Below are 15,488 nucleotides of genomic sequence, written 5' to 3'. Positions count from 1 at the left end.
CATGCTTCTGTACCGATCAGTGTCGTATTTTACCTGACCTAAAACATGCTATTTGGAGTTTCAGGCGAGCAACCCGAACGATTTGGGCATAATGCATAATATATAATGTGTCATATCTCGTGATCTATGAAAAAATACTGGATTATTTTGGAAAGGGGCGATGTTTAGCATGGAATAGTGCACAAACTACAGTATGTAGAAATTAACTGGTTAGTCAGTCTTGGACTATGAACAATGCCTGTCAAATGAGCCATAATATTGTCTCCATAGCTATAATACAGAACACACGATGGGTCCGCAAACATTGCTAAAATGGTCAATAACGCTGGTGCCATTGAGTAGAGATGGGAAAACAGCATGGCGGTCAATGAGTTAAGAGGTTAAAAGGTCTTAATATTTTAACTTCGTGAGCTCTACTGAGTGTTATTGATATTTAAAAAAAAAACTTTACAGACAACATTGAGACAAAGCTTCCTGACACATCTCCATCCAAACTCTTGGAAGAACTCATTGAAATCTCATCTGATACCACCTGGAGAGCTAGTTTCAGAGTGTGGTGCTGAGTACCAAGTATCTCATGATGCAGCAGTTAAGGTGTTGATACCATTCAGCACCACATCTGTGTGAAGCTGGCTTTTCATCCATGACAGCTCTGAAAACAAAATGTTCAATTTGTTTCATTCTGTACGAGACATTTGTTTATGTAAATAAACCATCCTTTTCTGATACAACCTGGACTTTAGTTTCAACGTATGTCATTTTGGATGCATACAGGGGAGAGAGACAGTGTGTCAGTGTCAGTGCGTGGGAGGACAGAATTCCACCAAACAATTGCCTCTGTGAACTAAATCAACACAACGCAGACACATCACTGGAGAGGATATGGAGGCTGATAACAATCAACAAAAGGCTAATTAGATTGTAATCTAACAAATGACAGAAGCTAGCTCGCTTGTTTGATTATGTCACGTTCAACGCATCATATTATTAATTAATTAATGTGCCTTTTGCGGTGGAAATGGCAGACGTTCAAAGTCATAACATGCGCAACGTGTAATCTAACTAATGCGCAGTGAATCACGTATAAATTATTCTCGTATAAATAACTTCTCTTAAACCACTATTCATGATTCTGCCTAGAGCCAGGACTCGATAGTCACAGTGCGCGTTTCGCTCGCATTTGATAACGTCCATGTTTCACTCCAGCTGGAAGGGAGGGGCTGAGCCTGATACCCCTACCTTACATTTTAGAAGCTATGGCAGCTCTTCAGCCTGCGTTCTACAGCCTGTGATAACTCCCCTTGCGAGTCGCGCTGTTTCTATGTAAACTCCACGAGCAACAGGTCCAATAAATGCGTCTAACATGCTTTATATCCTCGCCATTCCCATCGTGGTTAAAAACCATAACTGACGTTCAAGGCCAGATTAAGACTTCAGAGGCCCCTGGGCCAGATTCTTGTGGAGGCCCCCCCCCACACACATACACGCACGCACAGTGGTGTTTTTATATGTCACTTTGAGCTACATGACATGTATGAAAGGTGCTTTATAAATACTTACTTACTTACTTTAAAAAATATATAGAATATTTAGAAGTGGTGGGCTCTGAGGGCCAAGCTAAAAGGACTTTGATCACCCCTGCCCACTTTAACAACCTAGGATGGCTTAGAGTAGACGACAGAGTACAGCAACTTGCAATGGGCCTGGTCTACAAGATACACTACACGACCAAGGTACCCATGTACATGTCAAAATACTTCCCAAATGTCAGTGAATACCACGATCACAACACCAGAGGGAGCTCCACAAATCATGTTAAACCCAGATTCGGCTCAAACAAGGGACTAAACACGTTTCGCAATTATGCCACATCAATGTGGAACGCCCTACCCAAAGCTGTAAAGGAATGTGAATCACTACCCACTTTCAAAAACACTCTCAAAGAACACCTACGGGAGACTGCAATTCGAAACTGACACCTGTAAATGTCCTAACACAACCCCCTCCAATGTACAGTAAATGACCAAGTATGGTTGTCAATATTCCAATGTACAGTTTTGCTTGTACAGTTGTACAGTGTCCCCCACTTACCCCCCCCCCTCCTACCCCCCCCCCCCCCACCCAACCACCTCCAATGTACAGTCCCCCCCACCTACCCAACCTCCTCCAATGTACAGTTTCTACGTCAAATGTATATACTCTTTTCTGGACTCTTTTCGTATCACAAACAGTACTGTATTTGCAAATCTGGTATGTCATAAATGTATAGATGTAGCAGTACTGTATCTGTATGTCATATATGTTATGATGAATTGAAAATGGGGGACCCTGATGTAAACAAGACGAAAGTCTCTCTGGTCTGCATCCCCTTAACAATTATTGAGCTGTACTGTACTGTACCCATTCTGCAATCTGTTAATAAAGTTTTCAATCAATCAATCAAGAAGAGAAAAGAAACACATCATGTTTAGATGGGGGGATGGCGCCATCCTCAGGAAAAACATGCACAAACTTTGGAGACAAGAATATAATAGTAAGCTTACTTTTACGTGAATGTCAATTTAAATTATAATTAGGGAAGGGAGGGGGTTGAAATGTATTTTTGTCCTGTGTTACTGTCTGTGAATGAATGAATTAATGAAATTTTTATTTAACAGATTGCAGAATGGGTACAAATAATACAGTACGGCTCAATACACACAATTGTTAACACTTTGACGACCACAGACAGAGGTTTGTTTACAAACCGATGTACTTTCTAAGAGCTATATATATAATTTATAGTATTGCTATCTGTCCATTCTCATTGTCACTTGAGTGCATAAACCGTGCCTTCATAATGGCTTAAAGAAAATATAAATCCATCGGTTGGTTGTCATTTTATAGCGTCGTGAATATAAGGTATATCGCACTTTTCGTCTCGTCTTTTTTCCAGGAAGCTAGATAATAGGATAAACGTTGGCGCCGTTATATCAAACGCCATTTCTGCTGTATATATATGAATGAAATAAAACAAACTGCGTAGCATCCAGACTATTACAGAGCATCTATGGATGAAATGGGGGCGGCGGGGAACGCCGATTAGTATTATTGATTAGCAATACAGTGTGCGTTCAGGTAGCCAATGTCGGTGATCGATCACGTTAGGTACATCAGGGTCCCCCATTTTCAATTCATAGTGACATGTATGACACACAACATACATGACATTTATAGCATAGGGACGAGGGGCCTCCAAAAAAAGAAAAGTAAAAAAAAAAATAATAATAATTTGGGGCCTCTTGTGACGAGGGGCCTCCAAAAGGCCTCTAGTGACGAGGGGCCTCAAAACAAATTTAAATAAAAAATTATTATTTATTTTATTTATTTTGGAGGCCCCTCGTCACTAGAGGCCCACGGGCCGCGGCCCGGTCGTTAATCCGGCCCTGCTGACGTTAGCTGCTAACTAAGCTAGTTCACAGGCACAGGAGAAATCACTTTCATGGAGTTCTAATAGTGTGGAAAGGGGGGGGGGGGGCTCTCCCTCTCTCTGTATGTTCAATGATGATGATCAATGAAGTAGCCAAAAGTTACACTATAAAAACGAACTTGATAGTTGATATTATACTATAAATATTTCACTTCATTAGCAAAAATATTGTAAAATCGTTAGAATAGAATCGAATAGGCGGCTGGGTGGCGCAGCGGAGATTGCGCTCGTCACCAATGCGAGAGACTCCGGTCTCGAATCCAGGTGTCAGCATTGCCTCCGGCTTGGGCCAGCCATTATACTAACTCGTTTGGCTGAGTTAGCGAGAGGGAAGTCGATGGGGTGGTAATCTGGCGTTGTGGACAGCGACTCCTACAGGTCAGGTCAGGGCGCCTGCACAGCAAAAGACAGGAAGTGGTGAAGGTAGCGTGACCTCCCACGCGTTACACTTCACCAATGACAGTCCGCATTGTCAGGTGAAAAGAGAGCCGCTGTCTCTGCATGTGTCGGAGGAAGCATGTGGTAGACCTCAGGGCTCCCTTGACCGACCAGTAGGGGGCACATGTGCACAACGACCAGGTAGGGGAACAACTAAATTGGGATGGGAGGAAAAGCACAGAAAAATCAGGCGGAGAAAGAGGATAAAAAAAAATAATCGAATAGAAATCCTTTAATAATCCAGAGGGAAATTCAGCACTACAGATCGCTCACATTGAACAACAATAAACATTTAGGTAGTCAATAAGACTAAAATAGGAATGAGAATATAATAATATTAAAAATAAGAATAAAGAATAAAATACGGTCCGGGATATACATTCTAAAATATACAACTATCCAGCCAAAAATACAGAAATATACAGTAAAATGCATACATTTACTATAGGCTATTCTTTTTTACATGGATTAGGCTAATTAGCTTTAACAATCCTGATTCCTGATTATTTTATTCAAAAAGATATTGATTTAAATGTATATATTTCATATCGTAAATCGTATCTCCTGTGGAGTGGAGAGATAACACACAATACATATAATTCATGGAAATATACAAAAAAGCTATTTATGGCCGGTAAAAATCTCTGCCTGGTAGTTTTTTAAATCCAAAGCTAAAAAGGATGAGGATACTCATTAAACATTTTGAAATATTCAATTGCAAATATAATCAATTGTTGTTGGTAAATTAATGGTTTTGATTCATCAACAAAATAATCGTTAGTGACAGCCCTACTATTAATGCTTGAGAGGGATTTAGCTTTATTTCTTTATTTCTTTATTTCAGATCCCCATTAGTCACTGCCTCAGCAGCGTCTATTCTTCCTGGGGTCTGGATCCAAACATATAAAATTAAACAAGAATAACCAATAAAACATAAAAACAAAACAAATATCAATAAAACACCAATAAAATATACAAACAATTATAGACCATTAAAACCAATCAAAATCAGACATACAAACATATGTATGCCAAATTTTCTAATATAGAACAATAACAAATATCAATAAAACAACAAACGAAGACATCTCAGAGAAAACTAAAACATGCTCAAAAACAGCACAACATTCCATACACTCATACTCTAATACTCCTCATAACCACTAGACAAAGACATTCCAAATCAACACATAACCCAACACAAGAACCCATTCATTAGACAGATTAGACCCAACCAAAATCAATCTCTTTCTGCATTACAGCCACTCGTAGTCTCCTCTTGAATCCCACCTTACTGGTAATTGAAACCAAATATTGTGGAAGTCTATTCCAGTAGGACATTGCCCTGTACATTACAGTTTTCTTTAAGGCTTCAGTTCTGGGTCTCGGCAGGGCGAACCGACCCCTCAAGGCTTGTCTAGTGCCATAGCCATGACCATCACTAATAAGCACCAGCTGCAAAAAGAGGCACACAGGTTTATGTAAAGTATTAATATTTCTCATAAACAAAATAAGACTACACACTACTCATTGACTCTCATCCATGACAGTTCCTTGTGCATTTTTTCAACACTGTTTCTAATTGAGCTATGCAATGCAAGTGAAGTGGATTTCCCAAGCTATTTCGGTTCTGCTCTGCTCAGAACCGGGTTGCGTTAGTACTCTGCGTTGTGATTCAATACTTTTAAAGCTCTGGGAATCACTTCTGTTCAAACTGAGCGGTGCAGGCAGAAGGAATTAGGAGGAAAGGTAGTATAACAGTTGTTTAATCAAAGTTTAAGAGTGTATACAAATTACAATAAAGAACACTATAAAAGATTCAAGGTACCAGAGCACTATGCCGCTCGCCCTATCTAAGAAATCAGATTAAAGAATGATAGTTGATAAATTGTTGATGGCTTTGTTCTCTGGCTAGTGAACAAAGTAAAGCTATGTTTCTCCCTCCAAAAGTGATGTTCTTTGTTCTGTTGATTCTTCCTCTGCTTCCGCCGCCTTGGTGTGGATGGGTGGTAGGTGTTGTCCTGTCGGTTGGGTTGTTTCAGAGTCCCTCTCCCCCATCACACCCAGATTTTATAGCCAGACCTGCATAATCTTGTGATGTCATCAGAATGACATCACCAAATTCTTTCCTCCAATCTCAGGCCTGCTAAGCTTGTATTTGAAAATAAGGGTTTGGCTTAACCCAGAGAATATTTTCCCTGTATTTTTACTTAAACACATTACTTGACTTGTTAATACTTTGATGAACCTCAAGATATATTGATTACATAAACACAGATATCTTTCTTTATCAAAATATCTAACAAATCTAATCATTCTGTTAGCTTAATAGAATACAAATCAATACCATAGATCAAGAGGATAGAACAATCAATTAATCATATTGAACATAAATGAAAACAGAACAGACACATTAACTAATTACCTAATTTAAGTATGACCAAACCTAATCATATTTTAACTTACTTCAATGACTTCAGAATTCAAGAACAATATACCAGGAAATAGTTAGCTTGTTTGGAGCTCAAATTAAGGATTTCAATAGTGATCTTCTCTGTGTGTGTGTGTGTGTATGTGTATGTGTAAATGTGTGTGTGTGAGTGTGTGTGTGTGTGTGAATGTGTGTGTGTGTGTGTGACTATGTGTGTGTGTGTGTGTGTGTGTCTATGTATGTGTGTGTGTGGCTAAGGCTTCCTGCCCCCCACCCCTTGTCTCACCCAGGTGGCTGATTGCATAAACAGTGGTTGTAAACAGTTCCTCTATTGTCTTGGTTTGAACCTTGTCTACTCAGCTGTTCTCACAGGACCGATTCCACAGATCACACAGGATACAGGCTGTTGCCCACACTTTGTATGCAAATTCACCCAAAAGGGCAGAGTAATCTAATCACCAGCCATATCTTTGGCTGACTTAACTTTAGCAGCTGTTTTCTCTAAATATAACACATTATTTTGATTGTTGTTCCATTTTGACTGTTTCTTTAAGACTTTTACACAACAGTTTGATTAGATCTTTGATGATCTTATGTTGGGATTTTACCACACAAGTCTTGCAGCTCTATTTTGAGTAAGCTGTATTTTATTTAAGTCTTGTTTGGATGCATTTGACCAGATTGCTGGACAGTAGTCCAGATGTGACAACTAATGATTGTATGACTTGCTTGGTAGCTGTGTCAGTTAAAAAATAGGCATTCCGTCTAATAATTGAAATACTTCTGCTCATTTGTTACAATATTGTTAATGTGAGTTGACCAAGAGAGTGTTTCATCTATTATAACTCCAAGCAATCTGGCCTCCTTAACTTGCTCAATATCTGCACCCTGCAAAGAAATATTTAATCTGTTATTCTCTCTCTGAGCATGCTTTGAACAAATAATTAGACATTTTGTTTTGGATGCATTTAGTTTCAGCTTATTTACCGTGACCCATTCAGAAATCTGCATTAACTCACTTTGAAGAAGACTGCTGAGGTCTTTGGCATTGCTTGCTGAAGCATATATTGTAGTGTCATCTGCATAAATGGAACTGCTTGCATTTCTTAAACTATGTGGCATATCATTTACAAATATTGAATATAATAATGGTCCAAGGCAACTTCCTTGATGAATGCCACATTGTGGCTTCTTACAATACTTCCAGAGAATAATTTGGGGACACATTTGAATCTTTCCAAGACCCATACATGGGTCCTGACCCACACTTTGAAAAACACTGAGCTAGTCAATTCGCCAGCTACTGTGTTGAAGTATTGTAGTGCACAGCAGATGTAGCATAGATAGTTAGCCTGCACTGTTTCACTTCCCCAGTAAAACAGTGTCATCAGCACATACATTGAGAGAGGAAGGTACCAGAGACACAGAGCAGAATACCCAGCATGCCTTTCTTCTGCATAGTATTCCAATATTAATGTAGCACAGACAGCTGCAGACCAGGTCTATCCAACACATGAAGCAGCTGCATCTCAACATAGAAGATTCTCAATGGAAATGACTGAACTCCAAGATATACTTCTGCATGGGCTGTCGGCACTCTTTCCTCCGACCATCATACCTACACGTTGTCTGCGTCTCCCGTTGCCAAGTTACATTTCGTCCAGCTGCACACAGGTCTCATTGTGGCTTTCAGCACTAGCAGCGGTGCCCTGGTGAAGCATCACTACCCTCTGCCACTAGAATCTGAACTCAGGTAGGCCTTAGACCAAGGACCACTAGCATCTGAACTCAGGTAGGCCTTAGACCAAGTACCACTAGCATCTGAACTCAGGTAGGCCTTAGACAAAGCATCACTAGCATCTGTTACCATCAGTGCATCGATGTAATAACCCCAATCAGTTGACAGAACAGGCTGAGGCTTCTTTATTATGACTGTTTTGGTCACAGGTTTCAGGCCATTGTTTTATTTGAACGCCACAGTGGTGTCATCTATTTGTGTTTGTCACTGCTTCATTCAGTATTGTCTCCATTGTGGGGTGTAGTCGTAATTATATGAATGGGATTTCCAAATCCCATTGGATTGAGGCTACAGTTTAGTTTGTTTTATTAAGGCACTTTGACAAGGCTTCTCTTTGTCTTTATTAAGTCGAGGCCGGATGATTTGGCTTTGATTAAACTTTCTATTTCACTCATTCTATTTTATTTTAATAGTTTAACAAGTTCCATTGAAGTCCAATCTTTGTCTCTCAATTCATTGATGAGGAGGAGAAGGAACTAGAGACACCAGGAGTAAGGTTCTCCTAGAGGAGAAGGAACTAGACACCAGGAGTAAGGTTCTCCTAGAGGAGGAGAAGGAACTAGACACCAGGAGTAAGGTTCTCCTAGAGGAGGAGAAGGAACTAGACATCAGGAGTAAGGTTCTCCTAGATGAGGAGAAGGAACTAGAGACACCAGGAGTACATTTCTCCTAGAGGAGGAGAAGGAACTAGAGACACCAGGAGTAAGGTTCTCCTAGATGAGGAGAAGGAACTAGAGACACCAGGAGTAGGGTTCTCTTGGAGTTGGTCTGAGAGTAGCTCCTCCTCACCTATTGGCTCATTATAATGTTTGCTTTGATATTTCCGTTGTTCTTTGTCACATGCTGGTATGCTGAACTACCGGTAAGTCTGTTCTGTATTCTGTGTCTTGCAACTCAAATGTTCTGTCCTCAATCCACCAGGAGGTAGGGCTGGTCGATATGGCCTCTAAATGATATCACGATATGTTTTTGCTCTATCACGATATATATTGCGATATTTTGATATTTCCTCTAAAGCACTTAAAAATGCTTGATTTAACCCTTTGAGGGATACAGTCACGCCAATATGATGATTATATAAAACTCTTGTCAAGCCTAGTCAATATACCCCCCCCCCCCAACTGGTGGCGTGGATCACTCCCCTGTGAGCGTTTCCAGGGTTAGCGGCTAACGTTAGTTAGCTTAGTTAACGGCTAACTTAGTTACCACCTCTCTGGGCGTGTGTGCGTGTACGTGCCGTAAATTGGGCGAGTGTGTGTCTGTGTGAGGGAGAGAGGGAAGTGCTGCGCTAAAGTAAGTCTCATCTTAGCCGTGAGGTTTTGTGCAAAACATCACAATGTCCACGGTATGTTTAAAAAGTGTATCGTTAATGAAGTGTACCCGATATTTATTTATTATAGTCATATTGCCCACCCCTACCAGGAGGTACCTGAAACAATCAACCCTTCTATCCCTCTTCTTCTTCTTCTCAGTCGTCTGCCTGGGTCAGTTCCCGGAGACACTCCTCCAGGGAGGCCTTGCGTTCCACCGGGGCGCTCTCTATCCTCTTCTCTAGCAGCTTGGCCACCTCCTCCTGCCCATTGACCTTCGGAGCGCGGTGTTCGAAGAGATAGCCTCGCAGGGGCTTCACGTTGTTGAGGATGCCACACAGGAAACGAAGGAACATGTCGTAGTGTCTTGGCAGTGAGTTGAGGGTGCGGTTGATGGCGCTGCGGCACACATCCAAAGCGCATCTGGGGGCCTCCCTGGACGTGAAGAACCTGGGCGTCACTAGAGACTGGTGACGTCCGACGAGGACATTCCTGCCCTCCTGACTGACCATTGTGAACACATACATAGCAGCCAGGAACTCCTAGAAGGAGGAAATATAGATGTGTTGAGAAACTACAAGAGAAATTAACATTCAACCGCTAAAGGTCTTGTTAGGAATCTATAAATGAACAGTCAACCATTAAAAGTCTTGTTAAGAAACTACAAGAGAAAAGGTGCGGCTGGGTTGTGCAGTGGACTAAGCACTCGCCTACCACCACAGAGACTCTGGGATCGAATCTAGCTGTCAGCGGTAGCTCCAGCTTGGTCAGTCATCCCTACTAACACAATTGGCAGTGTTAGCAGGTGAGAAGCCGGTGGGGTATGTGTCCTGGTCGTTGTAAACTGCGACTCCTACTGGTCGGTCGGGGCGCCTGTTCAGCAGGGAGGGGATCTGGGGGAAATAGCATGAACCTCCGCACACGTTAGGTTCCCCCAGTGAAACTCCTCACGGTCAGGTGAAAAGAAGCGGCTGGCGACTACACATGTATCCGAGGAGGCATGTGGTAGTTCTACACCCTCCCCAGGCCGACAGTGGGGCAATGCGCGCAATGACCAGGAAGGGAATTGGCATAATGACTAAATTCACAATTCTCTTATATACTCTGATTCTATTCACATATATGCTTACTACATGTATCTATTGCTATGTCCGCCCATCACAAACACAAAAACTGTCTAACGCCTGTCCCCGTCTCCCTGTGAGTGGATGTCTCGTGGTGATGACCAAAATGGTGGACATCCCGTGGTGATGGCCAAGAGGATACGATCCTCTCTACGTCACCCCCATACCTCAAATGGATCCGTCATCAGCTCTATTCTATTTGCAATCTTTCAAAATGTTCTCATGTAACCCAGTTGCTATTGCTAAATTGTGTTTCATTTAGGGCTGGGCGATATGGCCTAAATATGATATCACGATATTTTCTGACCTTTCGGCGATACACATCACGATGTTTTTCCTTTTTTCCCCAAACAATTCATTATGAGGCTTACCAAGACAGTATTTTAGTTTGCAAGCGAACATTAAAGACAAAAGACTCATGCATTTAGCATTTTTATATTATATATTAGATTTAGATTATTGGATTCTTAGATTATATATTTAGCATTTTAGCCTTTCGTTTTTTTAGATTATATATTAGATTAGATTTAGATGATTAGATTACATATTGTAACTATTTATTTATTTACATGTATGTATACATTTATTATTTGAACGGCTTAAGGCTATATCTGTACTTGATGTTTGTTGGTTGTGTTGCATACTTGAAATAAACTTCAATCAAATCAAACCCCCCCTCTTAAAAACAAAAACCTGTGTTTAACCTAGCCATCTATAAAACATCATGCTAAAACTGTGAAACAAATGTCCTACTCCCCTAAAGAAAGAAATACATAGCAAACATGACTCAGTTATCCAATAGTGCTGCTGCTTTTTATTTTGTTAAAATCTTTTAGTTAATAAGACTAAAAGACTACAATATATATGACTACAAGGTCCAGAAGCCGACTTCATGACGGCTTCCTGTCCTCGCATTCCATTTCCGGTTTTCCGGTTACATTTTCAACAACAGATTGCTGCTAATTAAACACTTCATGGAAACGGAGTAACGTTAACGTTATGTCGAGTTCATACGTGTAGTGTAGTATGAACTCGACATAACGTTAACATTACTCCGTGTCCACTGTTGCAGCCACTGTTGCGTCGCAGATGGATGGTACACTCTGTTAGCTCCGTAGCTAATCCGCTCATAGACTAATTTACCGATAGCAGTACCGTTAACGTCGGAGCTTACTCCTGGGTTTCAGGGGGCATCCCTAGCACCGAGCCACCGCCTCTCTGTCTCTGGCTAGGTGTGTGCGCTTGCGTGCGTGTATGTGCGTGTAGATGACGTAATTTGGGCAAGTGTGTGTGTGACTGACTTTTTTTTTCTGCAAGAGGGAGAGGCGAGAGGGAGAGGAAAGCATTTAGCACTGCGCTTGTTAGTCTCATCTCAGCCGCGGCGGCCTCTAACGCGAGGGCAAAACATCACGATATCCACGATACATTTAAAAAGTGTATCGTTAATGAACTGTACCCGATATTTATATAATCGTCATATCGCCCAGCCCTAGTTTCATTACACATATATGTACAAAATTACCAACTGTTTCGCCTGTTTTATAGCAACACTACTATCACCGACATCTAAGAAGGGAGATCCCCCCTTGAACAGCCCTTCTAAGGTTTCTCCCCTCCATATTGCCTGTGGTGCTTTTTTCCTATTGATAGGTTTGTCGTGCGTTTTTCCTTACCTTCACGTGGGGTATGTCTGGGAGTGTTGCATTTATTTATTTTACATTTTATTTTGGATTTCATGGTGTTTTTAGTTTTGTTCTTGATTTAAGGTGCTCCCATAGTCGAGCGGACCGTACACGGAGCGGACTCGCGCGAACTCAAAGCAGACCCAAAGCGGACTCCAAGTGCGAAGCTCCAATTTTCTAATGCGCGGACGTCCGCGCCGCTCACTTGGTGTCACACAAAACTCTGCTCTGCGTTTTGGTTGACATCGACCTGCATTTAATGTGACGCCGATCTGCATTTTACTCTGACCACTCGCTTTTTCACTCGCAAAAGAGAATGGCTTTTCTAAATGAAGTGTGTAAAACTGCCAGTTTTATTATTGAAATATTGGAAACGGAGATAACATACTTTATTTTGACATCGGATGACGACGACATGACAGAGTTGAACAGCGTGGGAAACATTTTGTAAACTGGCGCGAGACATGTAGGAAATTGGTCTGCGGAGGTCCGCGGAGTTACGCTCGACTATGAAAGCTTTATTGTGATGTTTCTCTTGACTTGTTTAAAGAAGACGTGTCCGGCCCATGGGGACATTAACGTGTGTTGTCGGGCCTTACAAATTAATTTGATTTGATATGGGTGAAAAATACAGAGCCCAAAAGATAATAATAATAATATAATAATAAATAAATAAATAAATAAATACAAGAGAAATTAACATTCAACAAGAATATGTGTTTTATGGAAGGACAATATATAAATGGAGCCTTATGGAAGGATAATATGTGAATAGAGTATTATGGAATTAAAATATGTGAACACTCATACCTGGAAGGTGAGGTGAATGAAGGCGTACTTCTTCCTCTTTGAGGAGTCTTCCTCTGGGATCAGGGTGCAGAGGCCAGACCAGACTACCACCTCCTTCAGCACCAGACCGTGTTCCTTCAGGTCCTCATCGTAGAACACACTGCGACTCTTCTCCAGCAGCTTCAGCGCCATCTTACCCATCATCAGCAGCATCTGGCGGTCGTGGTCTGACCAGGGCTGACGGGAAGAACCAGCAAAGCTACAGTTAAACCCTGGCAGAACTTTATTTCCCCTAAATAACAATAATAATAATAATCATAATAAGAAGAATATGTTCATTATATATTAATAATAATATAGAACAAGAAGATAACATTACAAATGTTTACACTCAAACATGAGAGGCCATCTTGTAGCTAACATGTGCCACCTGTTAGCTAGCATGGCTGATATCGATACAGACCCGATAGCTAATAGTGGTCTGCAAGGGCCTTGAAATTAAGCCCGTGCCCAGCCAGAGCCCATGACGTTCAGGCCCTGCCCGAAAATAAGCCAGACTATAATGCAACATTTTAAGCCATAGCCCGAGTGAAAGCCCGGAAAAAAATGAAAATATTAGACTTAAAAATTTATTTTTTATTTTAATTTGTTTTAAATATTCGAAACACGGTTTTATATGAACTTAATAAATAAACAAAAACGAAAATGTCCAATAGGTCTACCTAAATAACAGATAGGCGCATATCGCGCTGAAAACTAATGAAGCATTATATTATATAGCAAAATATTAAATAATCTTGTTTTAAATATTCAAAACACTGTTTATATATTAACTTAATAAATAACAATAACAAAAACGAAAATGTCCAATAGGTCTACCTAAATAACGCATATCACGCTGAAAACTAACAAGCATTATATTATTATTTATTTAAAAACAAAGCCCTACCCAGCCCGAACCCGTCGGGTAGGGCCCCGTCGGGCTCGGGCAGGGTTGCAGTGCACTAATAGCTAGCATAGCTGATCTGATATCGGTACAGATCTGTTAGCTAACATGGCTGATCTGATATGAGTAGCCTACATATTCCCCGGGTTCTATGTTCCCCGGTCGAGATAAAAAGGGTCCTATGTTCCCCGCTCCCGAAAAAGTGACCGAGTTGTGTGAGGGCCGACCATGCCAGCTTGCTTAATTTCTGTCATTACGGTAGTGTTCTCAAACGTACACTTCACGACTAAAAAAGGGTCCTATGTTCCCCGCTATTTCATCATGCACCTGATGCGCTCTGGTGATATTATAAATTATTATTATAATTTTTAATATTAATAATTATATTACAATAAAAGACAGCTCCGTCACACTTATACACACTTATATCATACAGTAACGTCAAATAAACACGTACAGTCCCAGCTGAAATAAAGGTTCTGCACGCAGTGATCTACAGCAGTGGTTTTCAACCAGTGGTAAAATACTCATAAAAGATAGCCACTTATACTATTCGGAGTAGATCATTCATCTGTATCGCAACGGAGCCACGGATCTGGTCGGGGCAGGTAGCATTATGTCGGGAAAAAATTTATGAAATAAACAAACGGCTGTAACCAGAAAAGGCCCACGTTAACCCTTTCACTGCATTGATTTAACCTTTATCTATTAATAATACAAATAAATTGTGTTTCTCTATAGAATAACTGGTCTTCACTGAATAGATAAAGGTTAAATCAATGCAGTGAAAGGGTTAACGTGTGCCTTTTCTGGTTACAGCCATGTACTGCAGTGAAAGGGTTAACGTGTGCCTTTTCTGGTTACAGCCGTGTACTGCAGTGAAAGGGTTAACGTGTGCCTTTTCTGGTTACAGCCGTGTACTGCAGTGAAAGGGTTAACATGTGCCTTTTCTGGTTACAGCCATGTACTGCAGTGAAAGGGTTAACATGTGCCTTTTCTGGTTACAGCCATGTACTGCAGTGAAAGGGTTAACGTGTGCCTTTTCTGGTTACAGCCGTGTACTGCAGTGAAAGGGTTCAGTTTTGCTTGCGGTGGTTGTAATTCCCCCTCCTCGCAGTCCTCGCAGCTGGACCCTTCTCAAATAAGCACGAAAAAGGCTATAAGCTTATAAAATTATTTAATAGGCTAAACTTCATTTTAAATTCTTTAATTCACATTTGTTTATTTCATAAAAAAATGTCCCGACATAATGCTACCTGCCCCGACCAGATCCGTGGCTCCGTTGCGATACAGATGAATTATCTTCTTGCTCTCTGGCTCAAAATAGTATAAGTGGCTATCTTTTATGAGTATTTTACCACTGGTTGAAAACCACTGCTGTAGATCACTGCCGGTACGTGCGCTGGGGTGGCGAGCCTTTATCGCTACCGGGGAACATAGGACCCGGGGAACATAGGACCTTATTTCAGCATTTGGCGAGCCTTTATCGCTACCGGGGAAC

At 41.1% G+C, this 15,488-nt stretch overlaps 1 protein-coding gene across 1 annotated transcript in view; it reads right to left on the bottom strand.

Annotated features, from left to right (window-relative positions):
• Nucleotides 1-4,112: 4,112 nt before the first annotated feature.
• LOC311234876 (NLR family CARD domain-containing protein 3-like) overlaps nucleotides 4,113-15,488 on the bottom strand; it is a 98,714-nt gene continuing 87,338 nt past the window's right edge. Inside the window, exons 8-9 of the mRNA XM_084322131.1 lie at nucleotides 13,063-13,278; nucleotides 4,113-9,988 (exon numbers count right to left, since the gene is read on the bottom strand). Of these exons, the coding sequence (XP_084178257.1) occupies nucleotides 9,605-9,988; nucleotides 13,063-13,278 (600 nt within the window). The 3' untranslated portion in view covers nucleotides 4,113-9,604. The remainder of the gene's footprint in view (nucleotides 9,989-13,062; nucleotides 13,279-15,488) is intronic.

The sequence above is a fragment of the Notolepis coatsorum genome, assembly GCF_963971535.1.
Source record: "Notolepis coatsorum genome assembly, chromosome: 1".
Lineage (NCBI taxonomy): Eukaryota > Metazoa > Chordata > Actinopteri > Aulopiformes > Paralepididae > Notolepis > Notolepis coatsorum.
The sequence above is the reverse complement of the archived record's forward strand: the minus strand, read 5'-3'. Positions and strand labels throughout refer to the sequence as shown.